This window comes from Pseudoliparis swirei, chromosome 23 (assembly GCF_029220125.1).
Source record: "Pseudoliparis swirei isolate HS2019 ecotype Mariana Trench chromosome 23, NWPU_hadal_v1, whole genome shotgun sequence".
NCBI classification, from domain to species: Eukaryota; Metazoa; Chordata; class Actinopteri; order Perciformes; family Liparidae; genus Pseudoliparis; species Pseudoliparis swirei.
Genome location: NC_079410.1, coordinates 18,859,298 through 18,875,244, shown reverse-complemented (window position 1 = coordinate 18,875,244; position 15,947 = coordinate 18,859,298). Strand labels below are relative to the sequence as shown.

Here is a 15,947-nt window from a genome sequence, read left to right as displayed (position 1 = left end):
CTTTGTTGCATCTCTACAGCCGCCATTTTTTCTGTTGAATTATTTCACGTCGTTATTTTTGAGCTTCTTAAAAACATTTGAACAGAAGCGTCTAAATCAAAACTTCCTCACTCAGGCATTTTTTAAATTAGATGATACATGGATACCACCAAGGAAGTTACTGCTCAGGATGGGAAGCATTAACTTCCTGTGGCGGCTAAGGAGACCACGACCCCCGATGAGACAACACACACACACACAACAACTTAAAAAGTACAATTACTGCAGTTGGAAGCTGCAAGAGACGAAACGATCCTCTCTTGCTGTAGGGTTTGTGGCACATGGATTAAAGGCGTTGAATTCAAAGTACATCGTGTGAGCAACTCTCTAGCTCCTCCTCCTCCTCCTCTTCACAGCCAAAGTATCACCTCCCCAAGCATAAAGATGTACACAGAAGTCTACATGTATTCCTTTTTCATTTCATCACGCGGTTAAATCGATTATCTAGACGCAGAGATCTATATTCATCTTTCCACCTGCCTCTAATGATCAAGATATAACAAGGAAACTTGAGAAATCTAACTGTTAACTTTCTCAAACTGTCATACAGAAACGGTGAACACTTAGGTTTCACACATTTCATTTGAAACTTCAATCCGATCCATCGGTTTCGCAGTTTTTCGACAAATCAACGACAACTAAGAGCTTTCACACTCCGCCGACTCTCAGACATGCACCTGTGATGCTATTCTACAGAAAAGCAGAGCGAGAGACGCCAATGTCATTTTCTTGGCAGACACAAGCTCTCCAGCTGCCGCCTGATGACATCCAGATAGGAGGGGGGGGGGGGGGGGGGGAGAGGGGGGGTTTGATCAACGAGGTGAGGCGTTTGAAGGAGAAAGTGAGACATGGATGAGATTGGACTTTCCCACAGCCGTGTTGGCGAGCTCCCCCCTATTGATCCGGCCGGTGAGGGAGACGGACGTCTGATCTCTGTTTAGTGCCAGATGTCAGTCGTTTGGTCTCAAACTCTCACCGAGAGATGCGAGTCCTCTCCGTAAGTCTCTGTGATCTTGACCTTGATGAGACAGACTGTTGGCGGTGGAACCAACAAAGTCAGAAAAGTCACTTTCCGTCGCACGGTGCAGTAAACGGTGACCGCGGTGGAGGCGGTCGTCGTGGAAACATCGGGTCTCCGGTTTCACAGAGGTAAACGAAAGCACGGGTCTCGTTTTTAGCCGACAACTGCAGATCCTATCGTCTGTAGCTCGGCAGAGTAACCGGATGCTTGGTTGGTAGAAATCAGTCTGTGATATAATGCTAAAATACTCGGGCTAAAAGCTAAGCTGCACATCCCGGTGCATCCTCACCAGCTGAATAACATGACATAAACATGACTTAAACATAACATAAACATGTCTTGAACATGACATAAACATGACTTAAACATAACATAAACATGACATAAACATGACATAAACATAACATAAACATGACTTGAACATAACATAAACATGATATGAACATGACATAAACATGACAAACATGACATAAACGTGACTTGAACATAACATAAACATGATATGAACATGACATAAACATGACATAAACATACCATAAACATGACATAAACATGACTTAAACATGACTTGAACATAACATAAACATGATATGAACATAACATAAACATGACATAAACATGACTTGAACATAACATAAACATGATATGAACATGACATAAACATGACATAAACATGATATGAACATGACATAAACATGACATAAACATGACATAAATGTGACATGAACATGACATAAACGTGACATAAACATGACTTGAACATAACATAAACATGATATGAACATGACATAAACATGACATGAACATGACATAAACGTGACATAAACGTGACATAAACATGACATGAACATGACATAAACATGACATAAACGTGACATAAACATGACATAAACATGACATAAACGTGACATGAACATGACATGAACATGACATAAACGTGACATAAACATGACATAAACGTGACATAAACGTGACATGAACATGACATAAACATGACATGAACATGACAAACATGACATAAACATGACATAAACGTGACATAAACGTGACATAAACATGACATAAACCTGACATAAACATGACATAAATGTGACATGAACATGACATAAACGTGATATAAACGTGACATAAACATGACATAAACGTGACATAAACATGACATAAACGTGACATAAACGTGACATAAACATGATATGAACATGACATAAACGTGACATAAACATGACATAAACGTGACATAAACATGACATAAACGTGACATGAACATGACAAACGTGACATGAACATGACATAAACGTGACATAAACGTGACATAAACGTGACATAAACATGACATAAACGTGACATAAACATGACATAAACATGACATAAACATGACATAAATGTGACATGAACATGACATAAACGTGATATAAACGTGACATAAACATGACATAAACGTGACATAAACATGACATAAACGTGACATAAACGTGACATAAACGTGACATAAACATGACATAAACATGACATAAACATGACATAAATGTGACATGAACATGACATAAACGTGATATAAACGTGACATAAACATGACATAAACGTGACATGAACATGACATAAACGTGACATAAACGTGACATAAACGTGACATAAACATGACATAAACATGACATAAATGTGACATGAACATGACATAAACGTGATATAAACGTGACATAAACATGACATAAACGTGACATAAACATGACATAAACGTGACATAAATGTGACATAAATGTGACATAAACATGATATGAACATGACATAAACGTGACATAAACATGACATAAACGTGACATAAACATGACATAAACGTGACATAAACGTGACATAAACATGACATAAACGTGACATAAACGTGACATAAACATGACATAAACATGACATAAACATGACATGAACATGACATGAACATGACATAAACATGACAAACGTGACATAAACATGACATAAACCTGACATAAACGTGACATAAACGTGACATAAACATGACATAAACCTGACATAAACATGACATAAATGTGACATGAACATGACATAAACGTGACATAAACGTGACATAAACGTGACATAAACGTGACATAAACATGACATGAACGTGACATAAACATGACATAAACCTGACATAAACATGACATAAACGTGACATAAACATGACATAAACCTGACATAAACGTGACATAAACATGACATGAACGTGACATAAACATGACATAAACCTGACATAAACATGACATAAACGTGACATAAACGTGACATAAACGTGACATAAACATGACATGAACGTGACATAAACATGACATAAACCTGACATAAACATGACATAAACGTGACATAAACATGACATAAACCTGACATAAACCTGACATAAACATGACATAAACGTGACATAAACATGACATAAATGTGACATGAACATGACATAAACGTGACATAAACGTGACATAAACATGACATAAACGTGACATAAACGTGACATAAACGTGACATAAACATGACATGAACATGACATAAACGTGACATAAACGTGACATAAACGTGACATAAACATGACATAAACATGACATAAACGTGACATAAACGTGACATAAACGTGACATAAACGTGACATAAACGTGACATAAACATGACATAAACGTGACATAAACGTGACATAAATGTGACATGAACATGACATAAACGTGACATAAACATGACATAAACATGACATAAACGTGACATAAATGTGACATGAACATGACATAAACGTGACATAAACATGACATAAACATGACATAAATGTGACATGAACATGACATAAACGTGACATAAACATGACATAAACATGACAAACATGACAAACATGACATAAACATGACATGAACGTGACATAAACATGACATAAACCTGACATAAACATGACATAAATGTGACATGAACATGACATAAACGTGACATAAACGTGACATAAACATGACATGATCGGCGATACTGCAGAAGTTGGTGGAGATATATTCTCCTTGTGATTTTGTATGTATTTTATTCTATTGTAATGTTTTGTACTATCTGGATCTTGAGTCTGAAATAAAAGTTTGATTGATTGATTGAATACTTTTTATTATCAAAAGCGGCTTTTGTACTTTCATGTTGTTGTTTTAATTCCTTCATCACGTGCATGTTAGAACAAGACACTTTTTTAAGGACAAATAAGATAAATATGATTCTATTATTGCAAATAAAAATGTGCAATCATGAAAAACATTTAGTTGTTGAGATTAATAAACGCTTTAAAACTGTTCGAGTTCAAATAACTAAATAAAAGAGCAAAGTGTCCTCGACCATCATTCACATCTGTCATAATGTGAGTACTCAGGGTGAGAGCCTCATGTGTCGATACACAACCACCACAAGGGGGAAGATCCAGTTAATCCAGTTAGCTATTGACTCTCCTTTTGGCTCCTTTTGGCTTTTCAAATATTGCTTGGCTACTCCTGAGGTGTTAATCTGGTTTGCAGTTAATCTGGTTTGCAGCTTCTCTTATAATAAACACACCGGTTAATCTTTTCATCGCAATTTTTGCCATTTTGTTTTGTGTCCAAACATCCTCCAAACTCTAGAGTATTACTCTTATTGGAGCCTCGAGCGCATCGCTTCAACATGAGAAGTAGCCCAAAGCTCGATGGGCCTGCTTTGCGTAGTTACGGTTGCTAAGCTGGGACAGTGGGGCATTGCAAAGGGTCACTTGATATAATTACCTCACAGCCTGTTGGCCGGCCCCCGCTGCATTGCACACCAACAGCAGAATCTTTACAGAGACGCCTTGGTGGAGGAACTCCGACGACAACGTCCCAGATGAAGGTAACCTCTGACCTTCGGGACCAGTGGAGTATGGAGATGAGGGGAGGCTGTGATGGTACCCTGGCAGAGGAGGAGGAGGAGGAGGAACACGGCACAAAGTCAGAGAGGAGGTGTGAGAACAAACTGGAAAGAGATGCTAAGATGAGTCATAAAAAGAAGGCTGAAGAGGTTTTTTCATATTTTTTCTATATCTCAGTTTCTTGATAAATCTTGCAGATATACTTAAGCCATCACATATTCATGTCACAATGTTTTGATTCAGGTCACCTTCAAAAGATGTCACTCTGATGGCTGAGATAGTGACGTATGCGGCATTTCACATTTTCTCCTTGAGAAGAAGACAAACTGATCTCCTCTGCTGAAGAACGTGGCCCTTAACACCTCGAACAAGGAGCGAGGAGGTGAATTGAGATGTATGAAGTAGCGAGACAGCAGCTTTCTATTTGGGGAACGGTGATTCAGAGGGGAGGACAGATGGACCAATGGCTGCCTGCACTCTGAGCAGGAGGAATTATCTGGTGCGGCTTCTGCTCCACATCCCGTCCTGCAGGGCTGCCAAGCAGCACCACTTCCCCCTCGCCGCCCCGCCTCTCCATCAACGACCGAGCGACTGAGCGAAATAGAGAAGCAGAGATCATGAGATCCTCGGGAAAAAAAAAATATGACGACAGCAGAGGTGCCCCCCCCACAGCGGGCTACCTGAGGGCTGAGCGAGCAGGTCAGCTCTCAGAAGTTCACGGTGATAAATCAACGCGGTAAATTAGACTCGCAGACACAGACGAGAAGGTTATCGATGGACCGCGGTGGATTCACCGACACGTTTCATGGAACGCCGCTGTGGACACCCGACGCCTGCTCCATCACGGACAAAGCAAATGCCACCGCCGAACATCCTGTTGCAGAGATCCTCCGAGCGTCGCCCCTCTTTAACCGAGGCGTGAGGACGTGGAGCGCCGTATGAGGGGCGGGGCCTATTCCAGACCAATCGGAGTCTACATGTAAACATGTCCTAACCCCGAGAATGACATTCACGATGACGATGCACAGCTTTCCATTCATCAATGTCGCTCTTATCAAGCAAGTGGTAAAAATTGCTGAAATAACGTGCGTTCATTTCCATGAGCAGCGACCTCCGACAGCTGTGGGAGTGATTTATGGGGTAAAATCTCCAGCGTAACATGTTCATCAAACAGCAGTGCAATGCAGAGGTCACCTCCTGGCCTGTCCCGCTAAGATTCATACGGGGACGCTGGGGAGACCCATAACCTCCCGTCGCTTATTAAATCACTTTTTATAGCTCACTGTCGAAATCTGCGACTGTTTCTACACATTTCGTCGAGGCTCCTGTCGATGCGATTTTGTTTTCTCACCTTGTTCACAAGATGAATAATGGTGGGAGTATGAGATGTGTGTGTTTCCGTAGATGTCTTAAAAAATGACGATTCCCATGGAGCTATGCTGGAAACGGCATGTGGCAGCTGTCTCTAATTTGGCCTCGGCTGCTGGTGATTGGCAATCAGTCAGCAGCCGAGGCCGCCCTCATAAAAGCTCCCAGTTGAGGGTGGAGCAGGGAGAAGTGAGCAGAGGCGCAGGTTTTGCGGTCTGCTGTGTGTGTGTGTGAATAAAATGTCGTTCAACAAAACCTCTTGGTGCCTGGCTGATCCTTGGAGCCTTTGGGGGAAACCCACGGGTAGTGGCCCGGAAGCTGCTACACGGCACTTCCGTATCAAAAGTTCCCCCGTTTGGCCTACAAACACCTGTTGATTCTCATCTCTTATTATAAAAAAAAAGCCTCCAACTAATTCTAAGAAGCCGCAGGAAGCCTGTGAACTCATCGGTGAGCTGCACTCTCAGCCCTTTTCATTGTCAAGCAGACCCACCGGATGAGCCAGACTAAACACAGCCAGACGATGTGAAAGCCCATAATTAAACACCTCTGCCCCTAAAGGGATTGACTCTGCCCACAGCTATACACTCATCCCATTAGCCGCCTGCTCAGCCACACTCCAGGTCTCTGAACAGAACAAAGGTGGTTAGACAAATACACAGACATGTTATGACTCACTGACGATTTTAATTGTCTAAATACGACTATTTTTGAAATACTTTTAATACAACACACTACATCATCTGCTGGATGCGACTCATGAGTATCCGTTGCCCAAAGGAAAGACGAGTTAATGTGACTTAATAACCACTCGTGTGTGATTTTTGTTAAATTTGTGCTCCAAAGTAAACAATAGTTGCGTTTCTTTCTGCGGCCTGAACGTACGTAGCAGCGCAGCCCCTGTGGGTTTGCTGGATGCATGCTGAAAATGTTTCATGCGCAAAAAATTGCAGGATTTAATATAACACATTCTACTAATAATATATTTGAATACTGCCAGATATTTGATTTGAAGCTAGAGCGGACAAGTTGTGTGGACGGGGCTCCCGGAGCGATACTCTGCACTCAAAGATTTTGGAGGGAGGTCTCTTTTTTCGTCGCCTTTCCAAATACACAACAGCAAAAGTGTGAGAAATGGATTAAACGGTGTGTTTCGTCTTCTCTCACGTAGGTTGCAATCGCATGCATGCCGGCTAGCTAGCTTCCTCGTAACAGTAACCAGAAGTTGCTTCCAATGCCAAGTATTTCACTAGAGTTAACTACATTCATCAGTGGGTTCATCAAAAGAACCTTCCACATCCATTTGGCAGCATTTTTGAAAGCGGGTCTCTGGTTTTGGTATGCTAATGTACCGGTAGCTAGCTAACTGAAGCTAATGGCACATTACTTGTCAACAAATGCAATAATGTGAGGTTCGGGGTAAAGTAATGCTTCCGGTGTTTCATTTTCTTTTCTCTCTTCAGTGCTGCTCGTCAGCCCTGTAGGACTGTCCTCTGCATAAGTGGCAGTTTATTAAAATGCACTGTTTTGTTCTTGTTTTTAGGATTCAGGAGCGACGACAAAAGTGGCCTCTCTTTTGTCTTTGTTCTCAGTCTTTCACGTTTTTATCTGTTGAATGAAGCTCCAGAGCTCAACCTGAACCCTGTTTACCTTCATTCCACCAGCAGGTCCACATCTCCACCAGAGGAAATAATATATTTGACCATGTTTACACAAATATTCAAGGCTGCTTTAAAGCCCTCCACCACACACCACTTTGAACGATCAGATCATATCTCCCTGTACCTTCTGCCTCCATCCGCCCAGCTGATTAAACGGTCTGAACCATCAGAAAATCAAGCGTTAAAGTGTTGACAGATGAAGCATAACGCATCACCAGAGCTAGACTGAAAGCTGACATCAAGAAGGCAAAAAAGAAGGTATCAGGAGAGACTGGTGAAAGACCTCAACACCAACAACACTAAAGTTATGTGGCAGAAGATCCAAAACTTCACCGGCTATGTAAAAGCAGGAGCATTCCCATCATGTGTGAGGCCACGTCGCCTGATGAGACCCTCTAAGCTCACTTTGATCTCCTCAACAAAGAGTCAGCTGTCAAGTGTGCCCCTCCTCCAGAGGACCGGCCACTGTCGGTATCCAGAGCGGATGTGAGGGAAACCCGGATGAGAATGAATACGAGTAAAGCTGCTGTGCCAGAAAACATGCATGGTCGTGTACCAAGAACATGTGCTCACCAGCCAACTGACATCATCACAGACATGTTCAACACATCGCTGTCACAGGAGAGGGTTTTCCACCTGCTTCTAAACCATCGTCCCTGTACCTACACCGTCTGCAGTGTCCAGTCTGAATCTATCATCTATCTAAGCTGGTTATACGGCACATCCAAAACAACATCCACACCAACCTCACAGGTCCACAGAGGATGCCGTATCCGCGCTCTCCACTCATTCCTTCCGGAAATAACAACACCTACATCATAATGTTGGTTGTTGATTTTAGCTCAGCCTTCATCACATCTCCCCACGAAACTGATGCTGGTAAACTTAATACTCTGGCTTTAAGTATCTCACTTTACAATGGCTAATATACTCAAAAACAGACCTGAGGCCATTTGGATTGGCACCCAAACCTCCTCCACTCTAGTGTTGTACACCAGAGCACCCCAGGGCTGTGTGCTGGGTCCCCTTCTGTTAGCGCTGTACACCCACGACAGCGACCCCAAACATGAAGAGAAAAATGAGAGGAAATCAACCTTTCAGAGTGGTCAGTCAGTAAAACTACGGAGCAGATTGTTGATTTGAGCACTTCTGCGTCTACATCCATGGAGCTGAGGGGGAGCAAATTAGCAGCTTTAAGTTCCTGAGAATCAGCATCACCAACAACCTGACATGGTCCTCACACAGGAAGCTCATAAACGGTTGTATTTCTGAGAGAAACTTTAGAAGGCAAGTCCCAAGTCATGTTCTTGTCAACTTTATGGTGATGCAATCGAAAGCATCCCGACTGCAAACATTACAAACTGGCGTGGGATGTAGTGGTGTGACGGAGCACGGTTCATCCATACGGATCACCCCTCGCGGTTTGGCAAAGGTAAATTATAATGTCATCATGAAGTGTTCACATGTAATCTCATAAAATGTTGTTTGGTTGAGAAACTTGAATTAAGGAGATATTGTCACAGCATGATGTTAAAGATGAACTATGACCTATTTACTCTAAGCAGCATATAAAACATCATTAAAACTACTGATGACGCGATTTGTTTTAACCCATAAAAAATACATTTAAATGTTTTTTTAGGAGGGAAAAAACACAATAAGTAAAGTTAAAAGATGATATTTAGAATTGCTTATGGTTTACAGCCCTCAGGGTGGCCTTGTAGACCAGCTACAATCAAGGGTCTCTTAAAGTTGCATTTGCTCTCTCGTTTCCCTTTAGCGCTGATCCGACCCGTGAACCTCGAGTTTCATGATCCGCTGCACCGCTAATGGGACGTGCGCGTCACAGGACAGGAGGGCTCTGCAACGGGTGATTAAAACCTCCCCGAACACCATCGGTACCCATCTACTGAGCATCAGTGATATTGGTGAGAAGAGGAGATATTAAAAGACTCACAGCTGCCGTCTGGAAAGAGATGCAGAAGAATCTGCTGCCGAACCACCAAACTTACAAACAGCTTCTTTCTTCTGGCTTTGAGACTCCTTGACTCATCCTCCGCCCTACAGATATGATATGGTTGTTTTTGTTGTCCTTTGTTTTCTTTTCTATGTAGCAAATTGGGACAACAATAACAATTTCGTCATGGAGCAAGATCTACTAAAATTATGACACCAACTTTATCATTTCATGAGGTAAAATAGACGTGTGGTGGCTAAAGTATGAAGTCTGCTTCTCTACCTCCATTTAAACCAAAGATTCATTGTTTCTTAAATGATGAAGAATTTGAATGGCAAATCTAGTATAGTGCAGGTGTGCTTATCAACAGTGACTAAGTGGGGCAGAGCTGGCAGTACTAGAATGGCTTTTGATGTGTGTGTGTGTTTGTGTGTGTGTAGATTGTACAACGGTATGCAATGCATGCCCTCCTCTCATCAGGTTACTTTAAGATGAAAATGGTTTCAGCTTTTATTCTTTTTTCGTGCAGTAAGTGCACAGCGCTCTCTGAGAAACGCGTAATAACATTTAAATTCTTAATTGAATTACACAACGGTCGATTGTGGTACGATAAAATGGTTCAACATGTTAGACGCGAGACATATATATATATATATATATATATATATATATATATATTACCTGGCAGGGACTATTATGTGTCATGACCCAAACACCTGAAAGTCTCTTAAATGCTCCGGCGCCAACAACGACCGGTCAATATGTGTCTGTGACCCAACGTGATATTATAGGACCAACACGTCTGACTCTGGTGCAGAAGAGAGGTTACACATGCTGTGGTGAGATGATGCCGTAAGAGATTACTTTAAAGAGCAGCGTGGACAAGCAGTCATGACCGGGGAGGTCACGTCATCGTCGGTCGGCCCTAACAGCTCTTTACTGAGCGCCTCACACTGCCTCTAATTGCCCTTCACACCGGGAGGTTTTAAAGTGGGCGGGTAAATAACCCGTACGAAGCTGCTGAATAGATGCCAGTTGAATTTAAAGTGCCGTGTGTTGAAGATTGTCTTGAATAAAACAGGGTTTCCCTCAGATTTCATCTTTTCTTTAATTGCCCATGATTTAGATTACCAGGCTTCGCCTTAATGAGAGTTTGTTATTCCGTCTCATATCTCACCCACAAGACTCAGATTGTGTCCTTTATTTAATGGGTAATTGATTAGGGGTCTTTCAGGGATCAAAACCTTTAAGATTTGGTAATTGCAGATCAAATTGTTTAATGGCGCCAGACAGCCTGAAAGCATTACAGATCACAGTTATGATTGGATAGAACTTTTTATTATGAACGGGCTTTTTCACAAGATAATGTGATATTTGACTGCCGTTTAACCGAATGCCGTTTTGATTTTATAGCTTTTATAGATTAAACACCAACGCCGAGGCAGAGAATACTTGTGCTCTTTATTTAAGATAAAAGGGATTTAAGTTACTTAATATTTCATTTTCGTACATAAATAATCTAAACGAGACTGATGAGATATTTATCGAGTTGGGAAAGTGAAATCTTCTCTTTAATCCAGTTTCAAAACAAGCTAATGATGTCTTTTTGATATCGCACGACTTGAGTCACATAAGGATAACAGATCATGTGACGCGGTGCAATGTTTTAGCGGATTAGAGGATATTGCTTTCAAAAGTTTCATCAGCAACTGCTTTTACACTTTATGAGTGACATCAGGTTCTGATTTAAAGAAACACTCGTCCTCTCAGGAGACTCGTTTCTCATTGTCGTCAAATCATCGGAAAAAACATGTTTAAGAATGAAAAGGTGCTTTTGTTGTGTCTTTGATTCTACGAGGAAATACTGAAGCACTCATGTATGAATAAAAGAATTAATGTGATGAACAACATGAATTAAAATAAATTTATTAATATTAGTTTATGCCCGAGAGGGCAGATTAAATCTATATTCTTTCCTTATAATTTAGAGTGAAATCAAAAGTATATAAAGTACACAGTGTACATATCATTTATCTCTTTTTGTAACGGATCCCCGGATATGAAGTGGCATGAAACTTACTGCTGGTGAAATTACCCCATATTTTCTTCCTTTGGGTCACAATACATTAATTAAACTTGTGAACTCTCACCACCTTAAAGAGCTTGAGCCTCATACGGGTCCATTAAACAATTAAACTTTATTAAAAGTATAAATGTGCATCTATCCGTGAGATCCAAAGTCGTATTGTTGAGTTTGCATTCAAACGTAAAGAAGAAAACTGCGATTCCTTTTACCTTTTCAAAATATAAATCAGATTTATCTAGAAGAGAGGAAGTGGATTAAAACCTCTATAAATTCTCCAAACACAACAATATCAAAAGGCTCACATCAAAACCAATAAGCCAGATAAAAAACAGGCAATCAACCCAAAACAATAAAACTTCCATGGGGATATTTACACTTCTCATTCTTTTAAAAAAGGAAATAAAGCCTGTTTTTGGGGTCACCGTGGCGGCAGGTACGCAGACGCCTGGTGTGGATGTAATGACGATCAGGAGCAAACAAGCACATCTCCTGAAGGTGTGGATGCTCCTTTAACAAGAGGACGGCGTCTCACTTGTATCCTCACCGGGCGAACGTGTCAATGAGAAAGTAAGGACCGTCTGTAGTGCACAGCAAAGTGTTGAGTGGTGATGTCTCCACATCAACCTGCAGAGTAAGTGACACCCCAGGGGGATTCAGTGTGAGCCAGACAGTCTGGGGGGGAGCACTGCTCCGTGCGCTCAGTGAGCAACATATTTAAAGCACTAAAAGTCATACTTTTCAGGTATAACAGCAGCGTTGACACCGAGCTGGGCAGGGACGTGCGGTCAGGCAGGGATGGATTAACCAACGGGCCTACCGGGCCCAGGCCCATGGGCCCATGAGCTCAGGGGGCCACTAGGCCTGAGCCTCCGCGCGTGACGTTGCTGTTATTAACATTGTATTGATATGAATATGATGATATGACACGATGCGCCGTAGCCGGTATATGCTAGGCTTAAGTCATTCATGTCAGTAACAGGGCCCCAATAGTCCTATACTGAGGGATGGATTACCGAACGAGCCTACCGGCACCAGGGGCCCCCTGAGCTCAGGGGGCCCCTAAGCCAGAGCCTCTGCGTGAAGTCGCTGTTATTAACTTTATATTGATATGATGATATGACACGATGCGCCATAGCCGGTATATGCTAGGCTTAAGTCATTCATGTCATGGTCATATAATTCGCGTTATGTTGTCTGCTCAGCTCCGGTATCGTTATTCCATACGGACTGTTTTGTTAGCCATGTTTTTTTTTTGCGGGGGGGGGCCTTGACACGTCCAGGCCCAGGGGCCCGTGGTTTCTTAATCCGTCCATGCGGTCAGGGGAGGCAGAGCCTCACCTGTCATCAATGAGTACAAAAAGTAAAATAAATAAATAAATAATTATAACATCAAATTTATATTAATATTTGTCCACCGATCTTTATGTATGACTAATTTCGAACATTTTATGGTCAAAATCGCTGAATTTGCCTATTTCCTGTTCAAACACCGGATGAAACGAGAGTTGAGGAGACGAGTCGAGCCTCACCTCTGATTGCGCAATCCATCACAAGCTGGGTTGCAATTGGCCCGTGCGGTTTGCCGTATCTCTGCATGTCGCCAATATAATGTTTGCAGATATGTTTATTTGCCCTGATAATCCACAGTCTGGCTAAGGTCTTTAACCATTACAGTTTAATGTTTGTAAGTGACATATTTAGTTTTGCTGATGAGAAACTAAACCGCAGTGGAAAGGCGCAGGGTGAGGTGATAATACTCTGCCGCCCTGCAGGGGGCGCTAGTGAGCCAACGGGTACTTGTTGCTGCTTCTTCTACGCAGAGGCGCCAGGCGAGTCAAGTCCGTTTGTGTTTGTATTTTGCTACGCCAGACCGCCAACATAGAAGAGGATTATATATCTAAGCTTAAAAATGTCTCAATACTGGACTTTCATTCAAAAGTGGACGTGATTAACACAGGTAGACCAACGCCGGAGCTAAAAGGTTTGCTTCAAACTTATTCTTACCTTTACATATCTGTAATATGTACTGTGTGCGCGTGTGTGTTGTGTGGAGAATGCTGATGAGACATGAAATAACCAGTAGCCAATTGAATAAGATACCCTTTTGGGCTTATATATTTATAAATCTGACACTAAAGGAGTCAGTGCCTCACCAACCATGAAGCTCACCGCTAGTCACTGGTGCTGGGCTACACTCAGGAGCAGAACCAGTTTGTTTACAAGAAACAAGGGGATAGTACGCACGGAGGCACCTCTGAGCACACATTTTACATCACCCGCTGAAAAATAGAAGAAATGAGGACATAAATCTGATGTGCACCGGGAAAAGATGTAATTCACAGTTCTCTATAGGAAGTTATATGATTCTTAAAGTGCTCTCCAAGGCCCCCCTGCAGTGAGGCGCGCTCCCCGAGGCTTTAATTAAGCAAAGAAAATTAATAAAATAGGTTTGTTTGCTTACAGATCTGTCCGTAAATTCTCATTAAAGTAGCGAAAAACACCAACTAGTTCTACCCGCTGCTCTAATTAAATGCATGTTACGTTATGAAGCGTGCCGTTAATACCTGAGATCCGTGCGGAGCCTCCTCTGATGTACAGGGGCGGAGCCTGGAAGGCGTAGACGACATCGTTCTCAGCGATGCTGGTCAGATCCTCCTCATCAAAGAAGGAGCGCTGGAAGCCGGTGGAGTACACCTCCGTCAGGATCACCTGGAGACACACGCATACACGCGTTGTGCCAAAGTCTCATGCATTGCATAACGCAGTGGGAGTGACCTGTAATCCCATTTAAATGAATCACCATCCCCAATGCACTATTATTCAATCCAACCTCAAAGCTTAACGTCTTTCAGCCGAGGGGGTTACACTCAAAGAAATGACTCATTGGATGAACTCAATTAAATTGTTGGCAGGTTTTCCATCCAATAATTATATGCAACTCCAACTCAAATTTAGCACATCAGTGCAATAAAATGTAATTAAGTTAGTCCAACTCATTTGTATCAAATACATCTAAAATAAAATAACGATATTCATTAAATTAAATTAATTTATGTTTGTCCAACTCAAAATATAAACTAACTAACTAACTAACTAAATATGCAAACTCCACACAGAAGGAAAGCCCCGATTGGGAATTGAACCCACGGCCCTTTGGCTTTGAGGCGACAGTGCGAGCCACTACACCGCCCTACAGCCCTGAAAGTGTCTTCACCTCATGTAAACAACTGATTTTCAGAAAGCGCATGCGCAAAGGGTAGTCCTCAATGAAACACATTTATTTTGAGTTGATATGCACACCATCTAACCTAAATAAATCTAATAAATGAAAGTATTCATACATTTTGTGTTACACCCATTCAATATAAACATCTATTTTTGTAATTGATTTATTTAAATGTATCAAACAATATTTAAATGTGTCACCTCTAAGAAGGGCTTGAATCGTTTTTTTGAGTGTAGAGAGCGGCTCCACCAATGGCGTGCAAGGGAAGGTAAGAGTGATCACACATGTGTGCGGCTCCGTTATCTCAAAGGGGAACCCGGGTCCACAGCCTTCTGTTACCTGGTCCGGGGACAGTTTCCCCTCGTCGGCCACCATCCTCCTCAGGCCGGCCACGGAGCCCAGCAGAGGCACAGCCAGCCCGACCCGCAGGTACCGCTGTCCTTTGGTGCTGAACACCAGAATCACAAACAGCGACCTGCCACAGATGATGGAGACACACAGTCAGAGACGGGGGGGGGGGGGGAGTAGAAACAACCTCTACTCTTTTTGAATTCTGTGCCGTTTCTACTGCAGCCTCCTCTCCGGCCCGGGAAAAGAGGACGAAAAGGAGACTTTCATGAATAAATCCAAAACACTTTAACATTAATAATAGATCATTAGGACTTCTCTTTATGTGTGCCAAATAACGGAATCCGTATTGCATTTTTAAAAT

General features: G+C 42.0%; 1 protein-coding gene across 2 annotated transcripts in view; it reads right to left on the bottom strand.

The window, feature by feature from the left end:
• usp43b (ubiquitin specific peptidase 43b) overlaps positions 1-15,947 on the bottom strand; it is a 78,907-nt gene that overhangs the window by 22,652 nt on the left and 40,308 nt on the right. For both annotated transcript variants that reach the window (XM_056406135.1, XM_056406134.1), the window contains exons 5-7: positions 15,575-15,710; positions 14,574-14,718; positions 4,816-4,978 (exon numbers count right to left, since the gene is read on the bottom strand). In XM_056406135.1, coding sequence (XP_056262110.1) covers positions 4,816-4,978; positions 14,574-14,718; positions 15,575-15,710 — 444 coding nt within the window. The remainder of the gene's footprint in view (positions 1-4,815; positions 4,979-14,573; positions 14,719-15,574; positions 15,711-15,947) is intronic.